The sequence below is a fragment of the Zalophus californianus genome, chromosome 10 (assembly GCF_009762305.2).
Source record: "Zalophus californianus isolate mZalCal1 chromosome 10, mZalCal1.pri.v2, whole genome shotgun sequence".
In the NCBI taxonomy this organism is placed as follows: Eukaryota; Metazoa; Chordata; class Mammalia; order Carnivora; family Otariidae; genus Zalophus; species Zalophus californianus.
In genome coordinates, this window is record NC_045604.1 from 5,191,393 (window position 1) to 5,210,733 (window position 19,341).

At 40.4% G+C, this 19,341-nt stretch overlaps 1 protein-coding gene across 1 annotated transcript in view; it reads right to left on the reverse strand.

Annotated features, from left to right (window-relative positions):
- Nucleotides 1–18,405, reverse strand: part of CD84 (CD84 molecule) — a 34,029-nt gene extending 15,624 nt beyond the window's left edge. Inside the window, 2 exon segments of the mRNA XM_027613786.2 lie at nucleotides 1,526–1,873; nucleotides 18,270–18,405. Of these exon segments, the coding sequence (XP_027469587.2) occupies nucleotides 1,526–1,873; nucleotides 18,270–18,315 (394 nt within the window). The 5' untranslated portion in view covers nucleotides 18,316–18,405.
- Between the last annotated feature and the right edge of the window lie 936 nt (nucleotides 18,406–19,341).

Sequence of the window (19,341 nt, forward strand, 5' to 3'; positions counted from 1 at the left end):
GTTCCCAGAGACTGAGTGGGTATCACTGAACATATAAAGAGATGAAAACAGGGGCGCCTGGGTGGCTCAGTTGGTGAAACATCCGACTCTTGATTTCAGCCTCGGTCATGATCTCGGGGTCCTGGGATTGAGTCCCTTGTTGGGGCTCCACGCTCAGCAGGGAGTCTGCTTCTCTCACTCTCTCCTTCTACCCCTCCCCCTGCTTGCATTCTCTCTCTCTAAAATAAATAAATAAATCTTTAAAAAAAATAAAGTGGTTAAAATGTTAAATTTGTGTTATGTTATTTTATAAATCACAATAAAAAAATCTTTTAAAGAAAAAAAAGAAAAATGGATTTACCATGGTTTCATTCTTGGGCATTTATCCGGAAGAAGAAAAAGTCATTTCATGCAGAAACTTGTACATGAATGTGCATAGCAGCTTTATTAGTCATAATCCCAAACTGGAAAGAACTAAAATATCCTTTGATAGGTGTATGGTTGAACAGACTAGTCCATCTACACCATGGAATACTATTCAGCCATAAAAAGATATAAACTATTGATACTGGCAATAATTAAGATGACTCTCAAATAAATTATGCTGCATGAAAAAAAGCCAACCTCAAAAACACGCATACTGCATGAGTCCATGTATGTGACATTTGTGAAATAACATAATGATAGGTATGAAGAACGGATTAAGGTCTTCCGGGAGTTGGGGAGGGAATGCGTGACTCTGAACGGTTGAGGGAGTCTTGCCGCAATGGTACACTTCAGGATCTTGATCGCGGTGGTGATCACATGAGGGCGCACATGTGAATAAACGTGCAAGCTACACATATACTCACACATAAATGAGAGCCCGTACAACTGTTCCTATTCCTGCTTTCCTATAGTTACACAAGATGTAACTTGTGTACAAGGGGGACTGGGCGATGTGCACACAGAACCTCCCTGCACGGTTCTTTTTTTTTTTTTTTTAATTTTATTTATGTATTTGAGAGAGAGAGTGAGAGAGAGAAAGCATGAGCAGGATGATGGTTAGAGGGAGAGGGAGAAGCAGATTCCCCGCTAAGCAAGGAGCCCATGCTGGATGCCGGACTCCATCCGGGGACTCCAGGATCATGACCTGAGCCGAAGGCAAATGCGTAACCAACTGAGCCCCGCAGGCGCCCCTCTCTGCCTGGTTTACACCTCTCTAAGCAGCTACACTTATTTTAAAATAAAGAGGTTTTCTTTTTTTTTAAAAGATGTGCTTTCCATACACTATCTCACTTGATCTTCTCAGTGACCAAGGGAAGTGAAGAATATGATTGATTATTCACATTTTATAGAAAAGAAAAACCAGGTCCATGGGACAACTTGTTGGTAGAAGATTACATAGCTAAAACCAAACAACCACATCCTCTTTTTTAGTATTGGTGTATTTATATAAGGATTTATAAGTACAGAAAGATTTAGGGAAACCAATAAAGAAATAAAGGTGTTCTATAGATAGAAAATTTGCAAAACAAAACAAGCCCTTTACCCTCCCACAACTTACGGAAGACCTGAAGGTTGTAGCGCCTGGTGGTGGTGATCATCCCTTCAAGGATCTTTGTATTTATGTCGGCTTTGTAGATGCCTGAGTCTTCCATCCTCAAATTACTGATCTCCAGGTTGTAGTTCTTACATGAGACATTTATTCGGTCATTATAATTTTGGTGGGTCACAGTAACTTTGGGTGCTGTTCCTGAGTCTCCTGGCGTTACAAAAGCAACAGATGTTTCAGAGTTCCAAACAATGTTGACAACCTGCTGTGATTTTTCGATATTTAAGGGGAAAGTAACAGACTCCCCCAGAATCCCAATCACCATGAAGACGTCTGTGTCACTTCCTTCTGCTTCCAGACCTGGGAACATAAATAGAAAACCATATAGCCATTTCACTGTTGCACCTTTTAAAGTCTCCTATCTCAACAAGACCCATGGATATGCTGTCTGCAAGAGACTCATTTTAGACCCAAAGACACCCCCACATCGAAAGTGAGGGGGTGGAAAACCATCTACCATGTTAATGGACACCAAAAGAAAGCTGGGGTGGCAATCCTTATATCAGACAAATTAGATTTTAAAGCAAAGACTATAATAAGAGATGAAGAAGGACACTATATCCTACTTAAAGGGTCTATACAACAAGAAGATCTAACAATTGTAACTATCTATGCCCTGAACATGGGAGCAGCCAATTATATAAGGCAATTAATAACAAAAGCAAAGAAACACATTGACAACAATACAATAGTAGTGGGGGACTTTAACACCCCACTCACTGAAATGGGCAGATCTTCTAAGCAAAAGATCAACGAGGAAATAAAGACTTTAAATGATACACTGGACCAAATGGACTTCAAAGACATATTCAGAGCATTCCAACCCAAAGCAACGGAATACACAGTCTTCTCTAGTGCCCATGGAACATTCTCCAGAATAGATCATATCCTAGGTCACAAATCAGGTCTCAACCGGTACCAGAAGATTGGGATTATTCCCTGCATATTTTCAGACCACAATGCTTTGAAACTAGAACTCAGTCACAAGAGGAAAGTCAGAAAGAGCTCAAATACATGGAGGCTAAAGACCATCCTACTAAAGAATGAATGGGTCAACCAGGAAATTAAAGAAGAATTCAAAAAAATTCATGGACACCAATGAAAATGAAAACACAACTGTTCAAAATCTTTGGGATACAGCAAAGGCAGTCCTAAGAGGAAAGTATGTAGCAATACAAGCCTTTCTCAAGAAACAAGAAAGGTCTCAAATAAACAACCTAACCCTACACTTAAAGGAGCTGGAGAAAGAACAGCAAATAAAGCCTAAACCCAGCAGGAGAAGAGAAATAATAAAGATCAGAGCAGAAATCAATGAAATAGAAACCAGAGGAACAGTAGAACAGATCAATGAAACTAGGAGCTGGTTCTCGGAAAGAATTAACAAAATTGATAAACCCCTGGCCAGACTTATCAAAAAGAAAAGAGAAATGACCCAAATCAACAAAATCATGAATGAAAGAGGAAAGATCACAACCAAGACCAAAGAAATACAAACAATTATAAGAACATATTATGAGCAACTCTATGCCAGCAAATTAGATAACCTGGAAGAAATGGATGCATTCCTAGAGATGTATCAACTACCAAAACTGAACCAGGAAGAAATAGAAAACCTGAACAGACCTATAACCACGAAGGAAATTGAAGCAGTCATCAAAAATCTCCCAACAAACAAAAGCCCAGGGCCAGATGGCTTCCCAGGGGAATTCTACCAAACATTTAAAGAAGAATTAATACCTGTCCTCCTGAAACTGTTCCAAAAAATAGAAATGGAAGGAGAACTTCCAAACTCATTTTATGAGGCCACCATTACCTTGATCCCAAAACCAGACAAAGACCCCATCAAAAAGGAGAATTACAGACCAATATCCTTGATGACCATGGATGCAAAAATTCTCACCAAAATACTAACCGATAGGATCCAACAGTACATTAAAAGGATTATTCACCATGATCAAGTGGGATTTATCCCTGGGCTGCAAGGTTGGTTCAACATCCGCAAATCAATCAACGTGATACAATACATTAACAAAAGAAAGAACAAGAATCATATGATCCTCTCAATAGATGCAGAAAAAACATTTGACAAAGTACAACAACCTTTCTTGATCAAAACTCTTCAGAGTATAGGGATAGAAGGTACATACCTCAATATCATAAAAGCCATCAATGAAAAACCTACAGCGAATATCATTCTCAATGGGGAAAAGCTGAGAGCTTTCCCCCTAAGGTCAGGAACACGGCAGGGATGTCCACTATCACCACTGCTATTCAACATAGTATTAGAAGTCCTAGCCACAGCAATCAGACAACAAAAAGAAATCAAAGGCATCCAAATCGGAAAAGAGGAAGTCAAACTCTCACTCTTTGCAGATGATATGATACTTTATGTGGAAAACCCAAAAGACTCCACCCCAAAACTGCTAGAACTCATACAGGAATTCAGGAAACTGTCAGGATATAAAATCAATGCACAGAAATCAGTGGCATTCCTATACACAAACAACAAGACAGAAGAGAGACAAATTAAGGAGTCGATCCCATTTACAATGGCACCCAAAACCATAAGATACCTAGGAATAAATCGAACCAAAGAGGCAAAGGATCTGTACTCAGAAAACTATAAAATACTCATGAAAGAAATTGAGGAAGACACACAGAAATGGAAAAACGTTCCATGCTCATGGATTGGAAGAACAAACATTGTGAAGATGTCAATGCTACCTAGAGCAATCTACACATTCAATGCAATCCCCATCAAAATACCATCCACTTTTTTCAAAGAAATGGAACAAATAATCCTAAAATTTGTATGGAACCAGAAAAGACCCCGAATAGCCAGAGCAATGTTGAAAAAGCAAAGCAAAGCTGGCGGCATCACAATTCCGGACTTCCAGCTCTATTACAAAGCTGTCATCATCAAGACAGTATGGTACTGGCACAAAAACAGACACATAGATCAATGGAACAGAATAGAGAGCCCAGAAATGGACCCTCAACTCTATGGTCAACTCATCTTTGACAAAGCAGGAAAGAATGTCCAGTGGAAAAAAGACAGTCTCTTCAACAAATGGTGTTGGGGAAATTGGACAGTCACATGCAGAAGAATGAAACTGGACCATTTCCTTACACCACACACAAAAATAGACTCCAGATGGTTGAAAGACCTAAACGTGAGACAGGAGTCCATCAAAATCCTAAAGGAGAACACAGGCAGCAACCTCTTTGACCTCAGCTGCAGCAACTTCTTCCTAGAAACATCGCCAAAGGCAAGGGAAGCCAGGGCAAAAAGGAACTATTGGGACTTCATCAAGATAAAAAGCTTCTGCACAGCAAAAGACACAGTCAACAAAACCAAAAGACAACCGACAGAATGGGAGAAAATATTTGCAAATGACATATCAGATAGAGAGCCAGTATCCTAAATCTATAAAGAACTTATCAAACTCAACACCCAAAGAGCAAATAATCCAATCAAGAAATGGGCAGAAGACATGAACAGACATTTTTCCAAAGAAGACAGCCAAATGGCCAACAGGCACATGAAAAAGTGCTCAACATCGCTCGGCATCAGGGAAATCCAAATCAAAACCTCAGTGAGATACCACCTCACACCAGTCAGAATGGCTAAAATTAACAAGTCAAGAAATGACAGATGTTGGCAAGGATGAGGAGAAAGGGGAACCCTCCTACACTGTTGGTAGGAATGCAAGCTGGTGCAGCCACTCTGGATACAGTATGGAGGTTCCTCAAACAGTTGAAAATAGAGCTACCATACGATCCAGCAATTGCACTACTGGGTATTTACCACAAAGATACAAATGTAGGGATCCGAAGGGGTACGTGCACCCCAGTGTTTATAGCAGCAATGTCCACAATAGCCAAACTGTGGAAAGAGCCAAGATGTCCATTGACAGATGAATGGATAAGAAGATGTGGTATATATACACAATGGAATATTATGCAGCCATCAAAAGGAATGAGATCTTGCCATTTGCAACGACGTGGATGGAACTGGAGGGTGTTATGCTGAGTGAAATAAGTCAATCAGAGCAAGACGTGTATCATATGACCTCACTGATATGAGGAATTCTCAATCTCAGGAAACAAACTGAGGGTTGCTGGAGTGGTGGGGGGTGGGAGGGATGGGGTGGTGGGTGATAGACATTGGGGAGGGTATGTGCTGTGGTGAGTGCTGTGAATTATGCAAGACTGTTGAGTCACAGATCTGTACTTCTGAAACAAATAATGCAATATATGTGAAGAGAAAAAGAAGAAGATAGCAGGAGGAGAAGAATGAAGGGGGGTAAATCAGAGGGGAGATGAACCATGAGAGACGAGGACTCTGAAAAACAAACTGAGGGTTCTAGAGGGGAGGGGGTGGGGGATGGGTTAGCCTGGTGATGGGTATTAAAGAAGGCACGTTCTGCGTGGAGCACTGGGTATTATGCACAAACAATGAATCATGGAACACTACATCAGAAACTAATGATGTAATGTATGGTGATTAACATAACAATAAAAAACATTAAAGAAAAAAAAATAAAGTCTCCTTTCTCCCCAGGCTTGAGCCTCCCTGAAGAGCTGCCCGGATGCAGCTCATCCAACCTTTGGAGGAGTTTTTCGTTTTTGTTTTTGTTTTTGGTATTCTACTCTACATATAATATGTTATGATGGCTAAATTTTCTAAGAGATTTTCATTCAAAAACAGAATTTCCAGTGAATTTCAAGGGATCTATTTCATTAAAAACATTTATCTAGACTTACAGACTGAAAGGTCTAAGGGATTTGAGGGATGAAGACCATACACCTCCAGAAGTTTTGAGAATTAAGTGTCTCTCTTTCCCAAGATCATATTGCCAAGTGATGGAAGAGCTGGGACAAGTGCCTGGCTGCTATAGTCTTTGCAAGAAGAAAGCTACATTTATGCCTTTAATCCCAGAAGATAGAGGCAGAGAGTGCTTTAGAAGTTCTGGAGTAAATATTTCCCAAGTTGGTGATTTGGGGAGGTCTTTTTTGTTCACTACTCTATCTCCAGCCTCTAGACAAGTACATGACATGTACTGGGTGCTTAGTAAATATTTGTGGAATGAATTAATAAATGGAATTCACTTATGTGTTGCCTAGAATCTCTTGGAACACTTCAGAAGTAAGCAAAATTCATGTATTCATTCATACATTTATGAATGAATACATGGATTTATTCAAGGTCAGCTTTGTCCCAGATACTACGGCAGGTAATTATTAATCAAATTTCTGATACAAACGTTTGCTGAGCATCTACTCTTTTAAGTGTGATGTAAAGAGCTGGGGGAGATACAGTGGTGAGTAAAAATTGATATAAAGTTCCTGTTCTCAGGAACTTAACAGTTAAAGGAAGAGATCCATGTTGATTGGATAACCACAGATGCACAGACACAAAATATATAGTTGACTCTTGAACAACACAGATTTGAACCCTGTGGGTCCACATAAATGAATTTTTTCCATAAATACGGTACAGTCCTGCCAATGTGTTTTCTCTTCTTTATGATTTTCTTAATAATATTTTCTTTTCTCTAGTTTACTTTATTGTAAGAATAAGGTATGTAACACAATAAAACATACAAAATATGTGTTAATTAACTATTTGTTATCTGTAAGGCTTCTGGTCAACAATAGGCTATTAGTAAAGTTTTGGGGAAGCTAAAAATTATACATGGATTTTCAAGTGCATGAGGGGTCAGCACCACCAACTCCTGCATTATTCAAGGTCAACTGTATAAGTATTATGGTGCTTTGAGAAAGAATAGCAAGGGGATTTGACCTGTTCTGGGGAATCCAGAAACACTTTCTAGTAAAAGCTGAAGGATGAATGCTTTTAAAATCTAATGTGGGGGGAAATGAGAGGTTTATTCTTTTTCTCTCTTCTCCTCTTTCACCTTATGAAGGTAAACTGATTTAATACCTGGTTTGTAAAATGAAAGGCAATATAATTATAAAATGGCCGCCCTTGCCCTCCGGCCCAGTAACCCCTGAATGAGCCCACGGATTGCTAATACAAACCTCTTTCTTTTCAGACCAACCAAGATTTTGCCTTAGGAGGACCATCCCAGGCGAGACATGATGACTTAGTTGGGGGGGTTAAGTACAGAAGAAGATGTAACAGGGTCATGGGGGGGGGGAGACTAAGAACCTTCATCTACAGACATTTGTTAAGTGCTAACATTGTGCCCGATGCTGTGTTAGGGACTCAGGGAAGAATAGGATGTGGTTGCAGTGCTGAGGAGCTCACAGCCTAGAGAATAAGACAGATGTGTATGTAAGTAAAAAATAGCACAATCTGATGATGAGTGCCAAATGGTAAGAGCAAAAGAAACAAACTCTTGAGTGAACAGGAGAGACTAAGGCCGCCTTCAGTGGCAAGAGTCTTAGTTTACCAAAATCCAGCTTCTTGAGCATTAATTCTCTCCAGATGAACTGTTCCACTGGGCCGACGGGGTGTGGTAGAGGGGCACTTAGTGTGTGCCAGCCTGAGTCCCTCTCAACCTGTGCAGGTGCATGGAGACTTGAGCTCAGAAGGACTCTGAGTGTGCTGTAATGCAGCGGCGCCACCTTGAAAGTCTTACTATTGTTTGAACAAGGACCCCCCCCCCTTTTTCATGTTGTACTGGCTTCTGCCAATTAGACAGCTGATCCTGGTGCCAGATAGTCCATGTCTTGTGGGGCTTTTTAAAAGTCAGACCCTGGCACCTAACCGTCATTCTGCTCTGTAGATTCAAGTTAAATGTGTGAAGCGGATGTGGATTCTCTCCTCAAGCCCCAGGAAGTGTGTAGGCGATTTGTGAAAACAGAACTTCCTAAGGTTCATGGCAGTTTGGCGGCCACAACGTGGAGCATCTGTCATGTTGTTTTTGACTTATCCCCCATAGCAAGTCATTCAGGAAGTGATGCTGGTGCATCAAAGGGCGAGGAGACAGGAGCAGTGGCAAGTAGGTCAAACTGGGGAAAGTCCTACTGCTATTCTTGCAGCTTGTGTTGTTGGTGAGAATCCTGGGCTGCTGAAGAAAGGCCTAGGACTCACCAATGCACAAGATGCAGACTCAGTCACCTCCAGGCACTCTGATTGTGGTCTGAGTCAGGTGGCTGGAAAGACAAGGAGCCTGGTGATGTAGGTGCTTGCACTTCTGCTTAAAAGCTGGGCAACTTTCATAAAGCCACAAAGCCTTTCTGAGTCCCAGTCACTTCATCCATAGAATGGAAACAATAACCATAAAGTTTGCTCTATCTAATTAGTGACCAGCAAATCATATAATATGAGTGGAATGTCTTGTAACATTAAGGCACCATACATGTTAGTTGTTTCTGAAGTTGATAATGACGATGATTCTCATGCTCTTCATTTTCTTCATCATCATCCTTGTAACTGGTACATGCCATTTAGGACTTCCTAGGCCACCCCTATGATGGCCCGGGGGGTTCCAGGACCATACTGAAGAATGCATAAAGAGCCATTATTAAGGGCTAATTCAAGTAAAGCCCAGAAAGATAGTTTTACATACCACTCCACTTGATGGACTTTATTAGTAAGACTTTAGGTTTTAAAAAAGAATCTCTGGGGGTGCCTGGGTGGCTCAGTCGTTAAGTGTCTGCCTTCAGCTCAGGTCATGATCCCCAGGGTCCTGGAATTGAACCCTGCATCGGGCTCCCTGCTCAGCGGGAAGCCTGCTTCTCCCTCTCCCACTCCCCCTGCTTGTGTTCCCTCTCTCGCTGTCTCTCTCTCTGTCAAATAAATAAATAAAATCTTTTTAAAAAGTAAAATAAAATAAAAAATAAAAAAGAATCTCCGTATCAAGCTACCCCAATATTTATTCTTCTAGGTGCTGTAAGATAATGTAAGTACTATAATAAAATGTAGGTGCTTGGTAAGTAGTTGGAAGGATGAAAGATAAATAAAGAGAATGGGCAGAAAGTATTGCTTGGGGGTTGTGGCAGAATCTGCCAGTTATTTCCCAATGTTTGTTCTCTCCTTTATTCTTAGTAAGAGAATGCCTAATTTTTAGCAGGGGATATGGTCACCCAGGATAAAAACTACATTGTCCAGTTCTCTGCTAGCTAACTTTGGTTATATGACTAAGTTCAGGTCAATGGGATGAAAGTGCAAGAGCTGTATATGAATGTTGTGTCTTTAAGAAGAGGGCATTTTGCTTTCTTCATCTCTTCCTTGCTTCTTGCAGGCTGGAATGCTATGAGAGCTGCATCTCAGACACACATTTTGGATCAAGAAGAGGAAGCCAAGTACTGAAAATGGTGGAGCTGGAAGACTGAAAATGTATGTATCCCTCACTACCTTGTTCAACCAATGGAACTGCTGACTCCAGACTTTTTCACATGAGCAAGAAATAAACTTCTTTCTTCTTTAGGCCACTCTTATTTTTGAAAACTGTCACTTGCCATTGAACTGAAATCTAAGTAGGTTAGGAATCATCCGCAGAGAGGAGGTGATGGAGGGAGAGGTGAGTTATTCAGGAAGAGCAAGGCTAAAATCCAAGGCTGCTTCGTGAACAGTCATAGGGAGGCACTATCGAAAGAAACTAAATAGAACAAGTGACAAGAGAGGCACCAGTAGTGGACAATATCATGGAATCCAAGAGAAGAAAGGGTCTCAAGAAGGGGGTTGTCATGGATGTTTAGTGATTCAGAGGGTTCAAGTGGAATAAAGACTGAAAATGGACTCTAGGTTTGTCCATTAGGAGGTTATTGATGGCCCTTGAGAATATGGTGCAAGTAAGATGATTTGAATGGAGGCCAGAGTCTAGAGGATTGAGGATAGAATAAGTGCTAAGTAAGTGGAAAATCTTGATAGTGAAAGAAAGGGGATGAAATAGAATGGTAGCTAGAGAGGCCAGTAAAACTAATTTACTTGATTTTGTCTTAAAACAGAAGAGATTTCCTGCATATTTATGGACAATTAATTTATGAGAGAGAAACCAAGGACATCTAAGGGGGAAAGGACGGTCTCTTCAATAAATGGTGCTGGGAAAACTGGACAGCCACATGCAAAAGAATAAAACTAGACTGTTATTTTATACTGTAAACAAAGATGAACTCAAAATGGATTGAAGACTTGAATGTAAGACCTGAAACCATAAAACTCCTAGAAGAAAACATAGGCAGCAAGTTCCATCAATCTGAGTGATGCATTTGTAGATCTAACACTAAAAACAAAGGAAACAAAAGGAAAAATAAACAACTGGGACAACATCAAATTAAAAATCTTCTGCACAGTGAAGGAAACCATCATCAAAACAAAAAGGGAACCCACTGAACAGGAGAAGATATTTACAAATCATATATCCAATAAGGAGTTAATATCCAGTATATACAAAGAACTCATACAACTCAACAATGAAAAAACTAATGACCTGACTAAAAAATGGTCAGAGGATCTGAATAGATACTTTTCCAAAGAAGACATATAGATGGCCATAAACACATGAAAAGATGTTCAACATCACTAATCATCAGGGGAAAGCACATCAAAACCACAATAAGATATCATCGTATACCTGTTAGAACGACTATTATCAAAAAGACAAAAAATACCATGTACTGAAGAAATAAAGAGAAAGGGAACCCTCATACACTGCTGGTAGGAATGTAAGTTGGTGCAGTCACTATGGAAAACAGTATGGAGATTCTTCAAAAAATTAAGAATAGAACTACCCTATGATCCAGCTATTCCACTTGTGGGTACTTAGCTGAAGAATATGAAAACACTAATTCAAAAAGATATATACACCCCTATGTTCATTGCAGCATTATTTACAATAGCCAAGATAGGGAAATAATCTAATTGTTCATCAATGGATGAATGGATAAGGCAGATGTGGTATACACACACACACACACACACACACACACTGGAATATATATATAATATATTACATATAATGGAATATATATATAATGGAATACTATTCATCCATAAAGAAGAATTACATCTTGCCATTTGCAGCAGATGGACCTTGAGGGTATTATGCTGAGTGAAATAAGTCAGAGAAAGACAAATACCATATGATTTCACTCAAATGCAGAATCCAAAAAAAGAAAAATACTACAAAAACAAACTCATAAGTACAGAGAACAGATTGATGGTTACCAGGACAGGTTGGAGGGTGGGTGGGCAAAATGGGTGAAGGTCAACCATATGGTGATTGACCGTAACTAGACTTTTGGTGGTGATCATTTTGTAGAGTATACAGATGTCAAATTATAGTGTTGTACACCTGAAACTTACATACTGTTATATACCAATTTTACCTGAGAGAGAGAGAGACAGAAGAGGTTAGTTGGGGTAGGTGGTAGGGAAGAAGACCATGTAGAAATTTCCCTGATCAGCCCTGCTCTAGGTTAGGTGTTCCTACTCATGGGCTCTCTGGAGCTCTGTTTTTCCTTCGTGGTACTTGCTATGTTATGTGGTAGTCATGAACCTGTGTGTCTGTTTCTGAGCACTGTGAATGACTTGAGTCCAGGGACAGTAACTTAAAATCCCCAGACCCAGGACACTACAGGGACACAGACCACTAATGTTTGTCATGGAACAAAGGATGGAGGCAGGAAGTGGAAGGCATAGATTTTCAATCAGAAGAGAGTCATGCCTCATCTGAAGTGGAAGGGGAAAAAGAGATGATGAGTGAAAGGACAGAGTATTTTGAGGTATTGTTGGGGATGGGGATAGAAGAAAGGCTGCTTGGTGAGGTGAGGGAACACAGGTTTGAGTCAGGTGGCCTGTGCTCAAGTTCAACCCCTGATATTTACTGAGGTCCTTATCTTACTTTACTACAAGACGGGATGTAATAATACCCATCTCATAGAATTGTTTGAGGACAACTAGAGGTGCTTAATACACAGTGGACATTCTGGAGTAGAGAGGATAAAATAGAAGATAGTCATGCTTGAGGACCTGCATCTCTTTAGTAATGTAGAAGGTGAGGCTCTCTGCTAAGAGTGAAGAGGTGAGGGTGGGACTAGGTAGGAGTGTAAAGATGAGGAGCACAGGTGTTGAATCCAGGTATATTTGAACCTAGCTATGCTATTTTGAGAAAATTACTGAAATTCTCTGATCCTCAGGTTCTTCACCTCTCAAATGTGGATAATTATTAAATACAATTATGAGGCCGTGCAGTCAGCACAATGCCTGACACATATAAATGATAAATATAAAAATTTTGAGGAAATGCTACTATAAGGAACATTCTAGAGGGTCAACAAGACATTGATTAAGGGGATGAAGGGATTGTTGAGCAACCTTGGGAGGCCAGTGAGGAAGAGGTGACCCACTCTTTTTATTTTTTAAAGATTTTTTTTATTTATTTGACAGAGAGAGACACAGTGAGAGAGGGAACACAAGCAGGGGGCAGTGGGAGAGGGAGAAGCAGGCCTCCCACTAAGCAGGGAGCCCGATGAGGGGCTTAACCCCAGGACCCTGGGACCATGACCTGAGCTGAAGGCAGATGCTTAATGACTGAGCCACCCAGGTGCCCCAAAGTGACCCACTCTTACAACATGTCCCAGTGACTGTGATTTCCTGACTTCCACATACCAGACCACAGAAGGGAGGGGTGAGAAAGACAACACTAGAGGAGAAGCAAAGGCAGAAAAGGCTGGAACCCTAGGGTGTGGGCTTGGGTGTTCACTTAGTGAAGAAGAACCTGACTGTGTGAGCTTGGGACCTTGGGAAAGTTAGCAACCTCTCTGTGCTCCGTTTTATCAGTTTTAAAATGAAGCTAATAATGGCACTTACCTCATAGACGTGTTATGAGAGTTAAAGGAGTTAATATTTGTAAATTTCTTAGAACGGTGTCTGGCATATACTAGGCACTTGTACGTGTGTGTTATATAAAACAAAGACCCGTGGTTAGAGAGATGAAAATAATACCCCAGTGAACTCTGAAGGGAAAAAGGAAAGTCGGAGCACCAGATTTCTGAGCAGGGAGCTGAAACCGAGAGCAGAGATGAGGAAGAGCATGTTGCTGCTAACAGCCACCTGAACCATTGCCCTCTCCCGACTTCTTTAGGATCCTTCAAGTAAGTGCTTCTTGTGCTTTGAGGGCACTAGCTAACCATCCCCACCTCTCCTTCCACCCACTGCCTCCTAGATCAATAAGTGAGGGGAATGACCTCCCTAAATACAGCAGGCACAGAAGGGCAGCTGGAGATGGACTGCACCCTGCACCCGTCAGGACAGAATGGGTTACAGTGCGTTACGCTGAGTGAAGGCAAGTAACGGACAAAGAGGAAGCAAAGGGTTGAGTAGCCAGTTTGTGTCATTCTCTGTGAGGGTGGAAAGTCCTTGGTCACAAGGTTTAAGTAAAGGAACCCACCACCTCCACACAATAGTATACTAATGTCTACTAGATTTTTTTACTTGCTTGTTTTTCCCTAAAGATTTATTTATTTATTGGGGGGGAAGGGGCAGAGGGAGAGAGAGAATCCTGAAGCAGATTCCTGCTGATGTGCAGAACACAATGTGGGGCTCGATCCCAGGACCCTGAGATCATGACGAGCTGAAATCAACAGGTGATCATTTAACAGACTCAACCACCAGAAGGCCCCAACTTTCTTATCACCTTTTTTGAGATCTGGGTGGACTTGAATCCGTTTCTTCAAAACAAAACAAATGCACACACAAATTCTCAAAACCGAATGGGATCCTGGCCAGCCACTATTTCCCTCTATTGGTGTATAATCAAAAATTGAGTATAACAAAGAAAATATGGTACATAGCGCCACCAACATCCCAACTGATTGCTCATACCTCTTTCTTTTCCAGCTTCCACACAGGTGAGCCTAGTAATCCCAAACTTGCAGGTTCATTCCTCTCTAAGGTTCAAGACAAGAAAGATTTGATTCAGGAAACACATGACTGGCCTATGTCTACCACTGAAACTTGGAGCTCTTGTGAAAGCATGCTGGCTGCTTGGTCAGTCACCATGCTGATCTCCAGGCCTGCTTCAGTGCACCAGGCTGCCGAGGTAGGTCTCTACTGCCTCCTACAAGTCTTGTGTTTGCACATTGATGCTCTTTCCCAGCCTCTATTTGGAAACAGGATTTTTGAGCTGATGTCTTGATATCCAGTTTCTCCCATACATATTTTTCCATTTCTATATCTGGGCTTCTGCTTTTGAGACCTTTCTGAATGTCTGCAGTAATAGTCTGCTCAAACCTCTTTCTAGAACAGAGGCTTTATTTTTATCTCAAAGGCCCCTCTCTACAAGGACTTTGGACTAATAGCAAATTGGATCTCACCAGGACCCCTCCAGCCATGAAATCCTGTGTCTAACCCCAGGACGATGGCCAGGACCTACTTATCTGTGGACAGATATCCAGGTGGGCCCACTCACCTCTGGACTTCTCAATATTGACTTCTGGAATCCTTCTACTGTGCTATACATTCAACAGGACATCAAGACCTTGTGATATGGACCTTTGTTTATTTTGAAAAAAACTAATTCAAATCCACTCACATCATATTGATATGACTAATACTTGAACCATGTCTGGATATGTTCATTTCCTTGGATATTCTGCTTCAGTGGCCTGCTTAAACTTCTGTGATTGGCAAAGACCTGCCCACCAGTCCCATTCTCTGCCTGAATGATTCTGTCTTTATGGGAATAAATCACCACTCTCCACTGACAAATCCCAAAAGATGATCATGATCAATAATAGGGGCAGTATTTCCATTCCATTTCAGCATCAAGGGCATCAAAGGCAAAGGCAGCCTTGTTCAGTGGTTAAGTTTAACGACATTGGAGTTCAAATCCTATTTCCTCCACTTTTTGGCTAAACGACCTCTAGTTTTCTGTGTTTCATCTGTAAAACTGGGGTATTGATAGTGCTCATCTCATACAATATTGTGAGGATTAAGGTAAATAATAAATATGACTACTTAGAGAAATGCCAAACATGTCATGATTGCTCCATAAATGGTTAGCTATTACTATTATTGCTGGGGGATAGGAAATGGGAGCCAGGCGAATGGTTGAAGAAACTGAAGCAAGAAAAGTGTAGAGAAAAGGAAGAATTAAAAGAGTGTGAGAAAGAACATATAGAAGACAATGGCATGGAGCAAAAGTGGTGGATTCTTCCGTCTTCCACCCTAGAGGGTGGGGTGCTAGACCCTTGCAGAAGTAGTCAGAATCATAGTCACAAGTAAGGGTGAGAAAGCGGAATTTGGAGCATATGACTGTGAGTCTTGGTTCTTTGAGAAAACTTTTCCAACGTGGACGAGTCATGAGTTTGCATACTCAGACTTCTCTTATTTCAGTGATTTCAGAGGAATTCTATTGGACATGTCATTGGGCCATTTAATCGACTCAGCCACCCAGGTGCCCCAACTTTCTTATCACCAACTTCTCCCATTCAGTAGGTTGTCATTTAATTTTATTGATTGTTTCCTTCACTGTGCAGAAGGTTTTTATTTTGATGTAGTCCCAATAGTTTATTTTTGTTTTTGTTGCCTGTGCCTCAGGAGACATATCTAGAAAAAGGTTGCTAGGACCAGTGTTATAGAGAAATTAATTGGCTGTGCTCTCTTCCAGGATTTTTATCGTTTCAAGTCTCATATTTAGGTCTTTAATCCATTTTGAGTTTATTTTTGTGTATGGTGTAAGAAAATGGTCCTGTTTCATTGTTTTGCATGTAGCTGTCCAGTTTTCCCAAGATCATTTGTTGAAGAGACTGTCTTTTTCCCATTGCATATTCTTGCCTCCTTTGTTGAAGATTAATTGACCATATAATCATAGATTTATTTCTGGGCTCTCTATTCTGTTCCATTGATCTATGTGTCTATTTTTGTGCCAGTGTCATACTGTTTTGATTATTACAGCTTTGTAGTATATCTTGACATCTGGGATCGTGATGCCTCCAGTTTTATTTTATTTTATTTTTCAGGATTGCTTTGGCTATTCAGGGTCTTTTGTGGTTCAATACAAATTTTAGGGTTGTTTGTTTTAGTTCTGTGAAAAAATGCTGTTAGTATTTTAATAAGGATCACATTAAATCTGCACACACTGACACTTTAAAGAGCCTCAAGAAATTGAAAACCCAATGAGAGGAAGCCAAGAAGAGTGGAGCAGAAAGAGCTCTAGCCTTGGGATTAGAGGAACCAACATCCCTTTCCAACTTTACGAATATCAGGTTGTGAAATTTCAGGTGAATTGTTTGAGTCTTAGTTTATACTTTTTCTGTGTGTAATGGGATTAATAATATCTATTTTTGCTTACTTCAATAGCTTTAGTGTGAATCCCACAAGAATATAGGCATAAAAATTGCAGAATGCTTTGCAAATTAAGTGACATCAAATGTCACCCTCCAGCCCTTCTCTGGAAGATTGGGGACATCCTTGGATTTTTCACTTAGCTTCTATCCAACTCTCTTCCCCATCTACTTGCATTTTCTGTCTACCATGCCAGGGAGGTTAGCACAGGACCCCAAAAGTTGTCCCGCTTAGTCGTTGCAATCTCCATGAAGTTCAAATTAAAGGAGCCACATCTTTAAGTGGTCAAGGGAACCAGAGAGACCAAGGTGTATTGATTCTACCTTTTTAGGAAATCTCAACCCACTAGATTCTCTGTGTTCTAACACATAGCAGGAATTTGCTAGTGAATTTTTCAGAGTGAGTAGGAGAGACTATAAGTAAATTTAGAAATGCCAAGCATAGGGGTGCCTGGGTGGCTCAGTCAGTTAAGTGTCTGCTTTTGGCTCAGGTCATGATCTTGGGGCCCTGGGATCAAGCCCCACATTGGGCTCCCTGCTCAGTGGGGAGTCTGCTTCTCCCTCTCCCTCCTGCTCCCCCTGCTTGTGCTCTCTCTCTCTCTCTCTGTCAAATGAATAAATAAAATCTTTAAAAAACAAGTAAATAAATTAAATCTTAAAAAAAAAGAAATGCCAAGCATAGTCAATTTTTATATACAGAAAGTAATTGTTTGGATTTAATGAGAGACTGCAAAGACAGAACACTCCCAGAGCTGTGGTTGATGTTACATAGTTTTCCTTCGTACTAACAACAACCAGTATCCATGTGTCCTTATAGTTTACTGTTCAGCTGTAAGTAAGAAAAGCAAAGTTTCAAGTTCTCCATTTCTTTTTTGAGACCTAACTTATTGTAAAATGGAGATAACAATCTCTTCCTCATTTATTTTGGAGAGTTTTTGAAGGATAGAATCAGAATAATAATTCTGAATGTGCTTTGAAAATAAAGGGGGCTTATAGAGATGAAGATCTTACAATGATAATTATAGATATGCATTACTCTAACCTGATACAGTAATGAAATATAATTTGGAAGGGCATATCTCTGTCAAAAACTATACACCAGAATCTAAAGCCAAAAAGAAATGCTTTTAAGTTATTCAAGGTTTTAGATGATATATTCTTTTGCTGTGCTTTCTCGGTGGGCCTACCAAGTGCTGACTCTCCTGAGCAGAAGGGTTTGCAGAGTGGGCACAGATAAGATTCAGAAACATAAACTCAAAAGCTGAAAAACAGTTAGGTTTGGATCTTAAGTCTCTCCCCAGACAGTTGGATACTTTCTGAAACCCAGGGTGTACTTGTTAAAATAGATGGAGAGGGCATTTCAATGTCTTCCATACGGACAATTTCTAAAACTTAATAGAAAACTAGGAGGGCATCAACAAGAGTCAGAACTCACAGGTTTGCAGGCAAAGGAGCCAGATCCACAGGTAGCGCTGAGCCATGTCCTTCTAGGCTGTAATCTTGTGTGAACAAGAAGGCGTTCCTCCAACAAAAAGCCAGTTGCAAGTAAGGCTCCCTGCTCAGTTTATAGCCACCACTAAGAAAGGAAGTATGAGTGAGCGGATTGGAGAAACATTGGTCTATGTATTATGATGATAATTTTTTCCTATTATATAATACAAAATGCCTAGCATTAATTAATTATTTATTCAGCAAATATTTATTGAATGCTTACTGCATGCCAGGCATTCTTCTGCAAACTGGCACTATACAAAGCAACAAAGCAACTGATCCCTCTCCTTTCATGGAGCTCATGTTCTTGTTGGGGAGATCAACAATTAAATAGGCAATTCCCATATAGTATGATAAGTGTTGCAAGAGAGGAAATACAGGGAACTGGGAGAGCAGCAGGGGACTCTAACCCAGGCAAGGAGAGTGTGAGAAAGGCTTTCTAAAGGAACTGACAGCCCAGCTGAGGCAGACTTGAAGAGCAAGTTAGCATTATTAGGTGAAATGTGGTAGGGGGATAGGGAATAGGAAGAATGTGTTGACACAATAAGAACCGAATAAATGGTAGCAACGCACATTATAGAATTACAGTTATATAATTATATTACATACAATTCTACTATATATAATTGTATTATATAATTATGTTGATTATATAAATTATTATGTGTATTGTATACTAATTACATAATGAGTATATTATGATTAAACTACATGTAATACAGACTGTTCTCTAGTAGAGGCCTCCACTCCCTGTTAGAAGAATAATAGGGACCTTGTATATGTGTGAGGTGTCAGGGAGAGGTGATGGGAATAAATATTTGGGCCCAGGAGCCAAGCAGTTTAAATTTGAATCCAGCTATTTCAGGGAGTGTTGGGGAAGCTGAGGACATGGCCTCTGAGACCTAAGGGCAGTAAGATTGTGTAAAGGTTTTCCCACTGAGAAGTGTCCTTGGCCAACTCCTGGACTTCCAAAATCATTCACTGAACTATCCTGCTCATCATTCTCCTTATATACT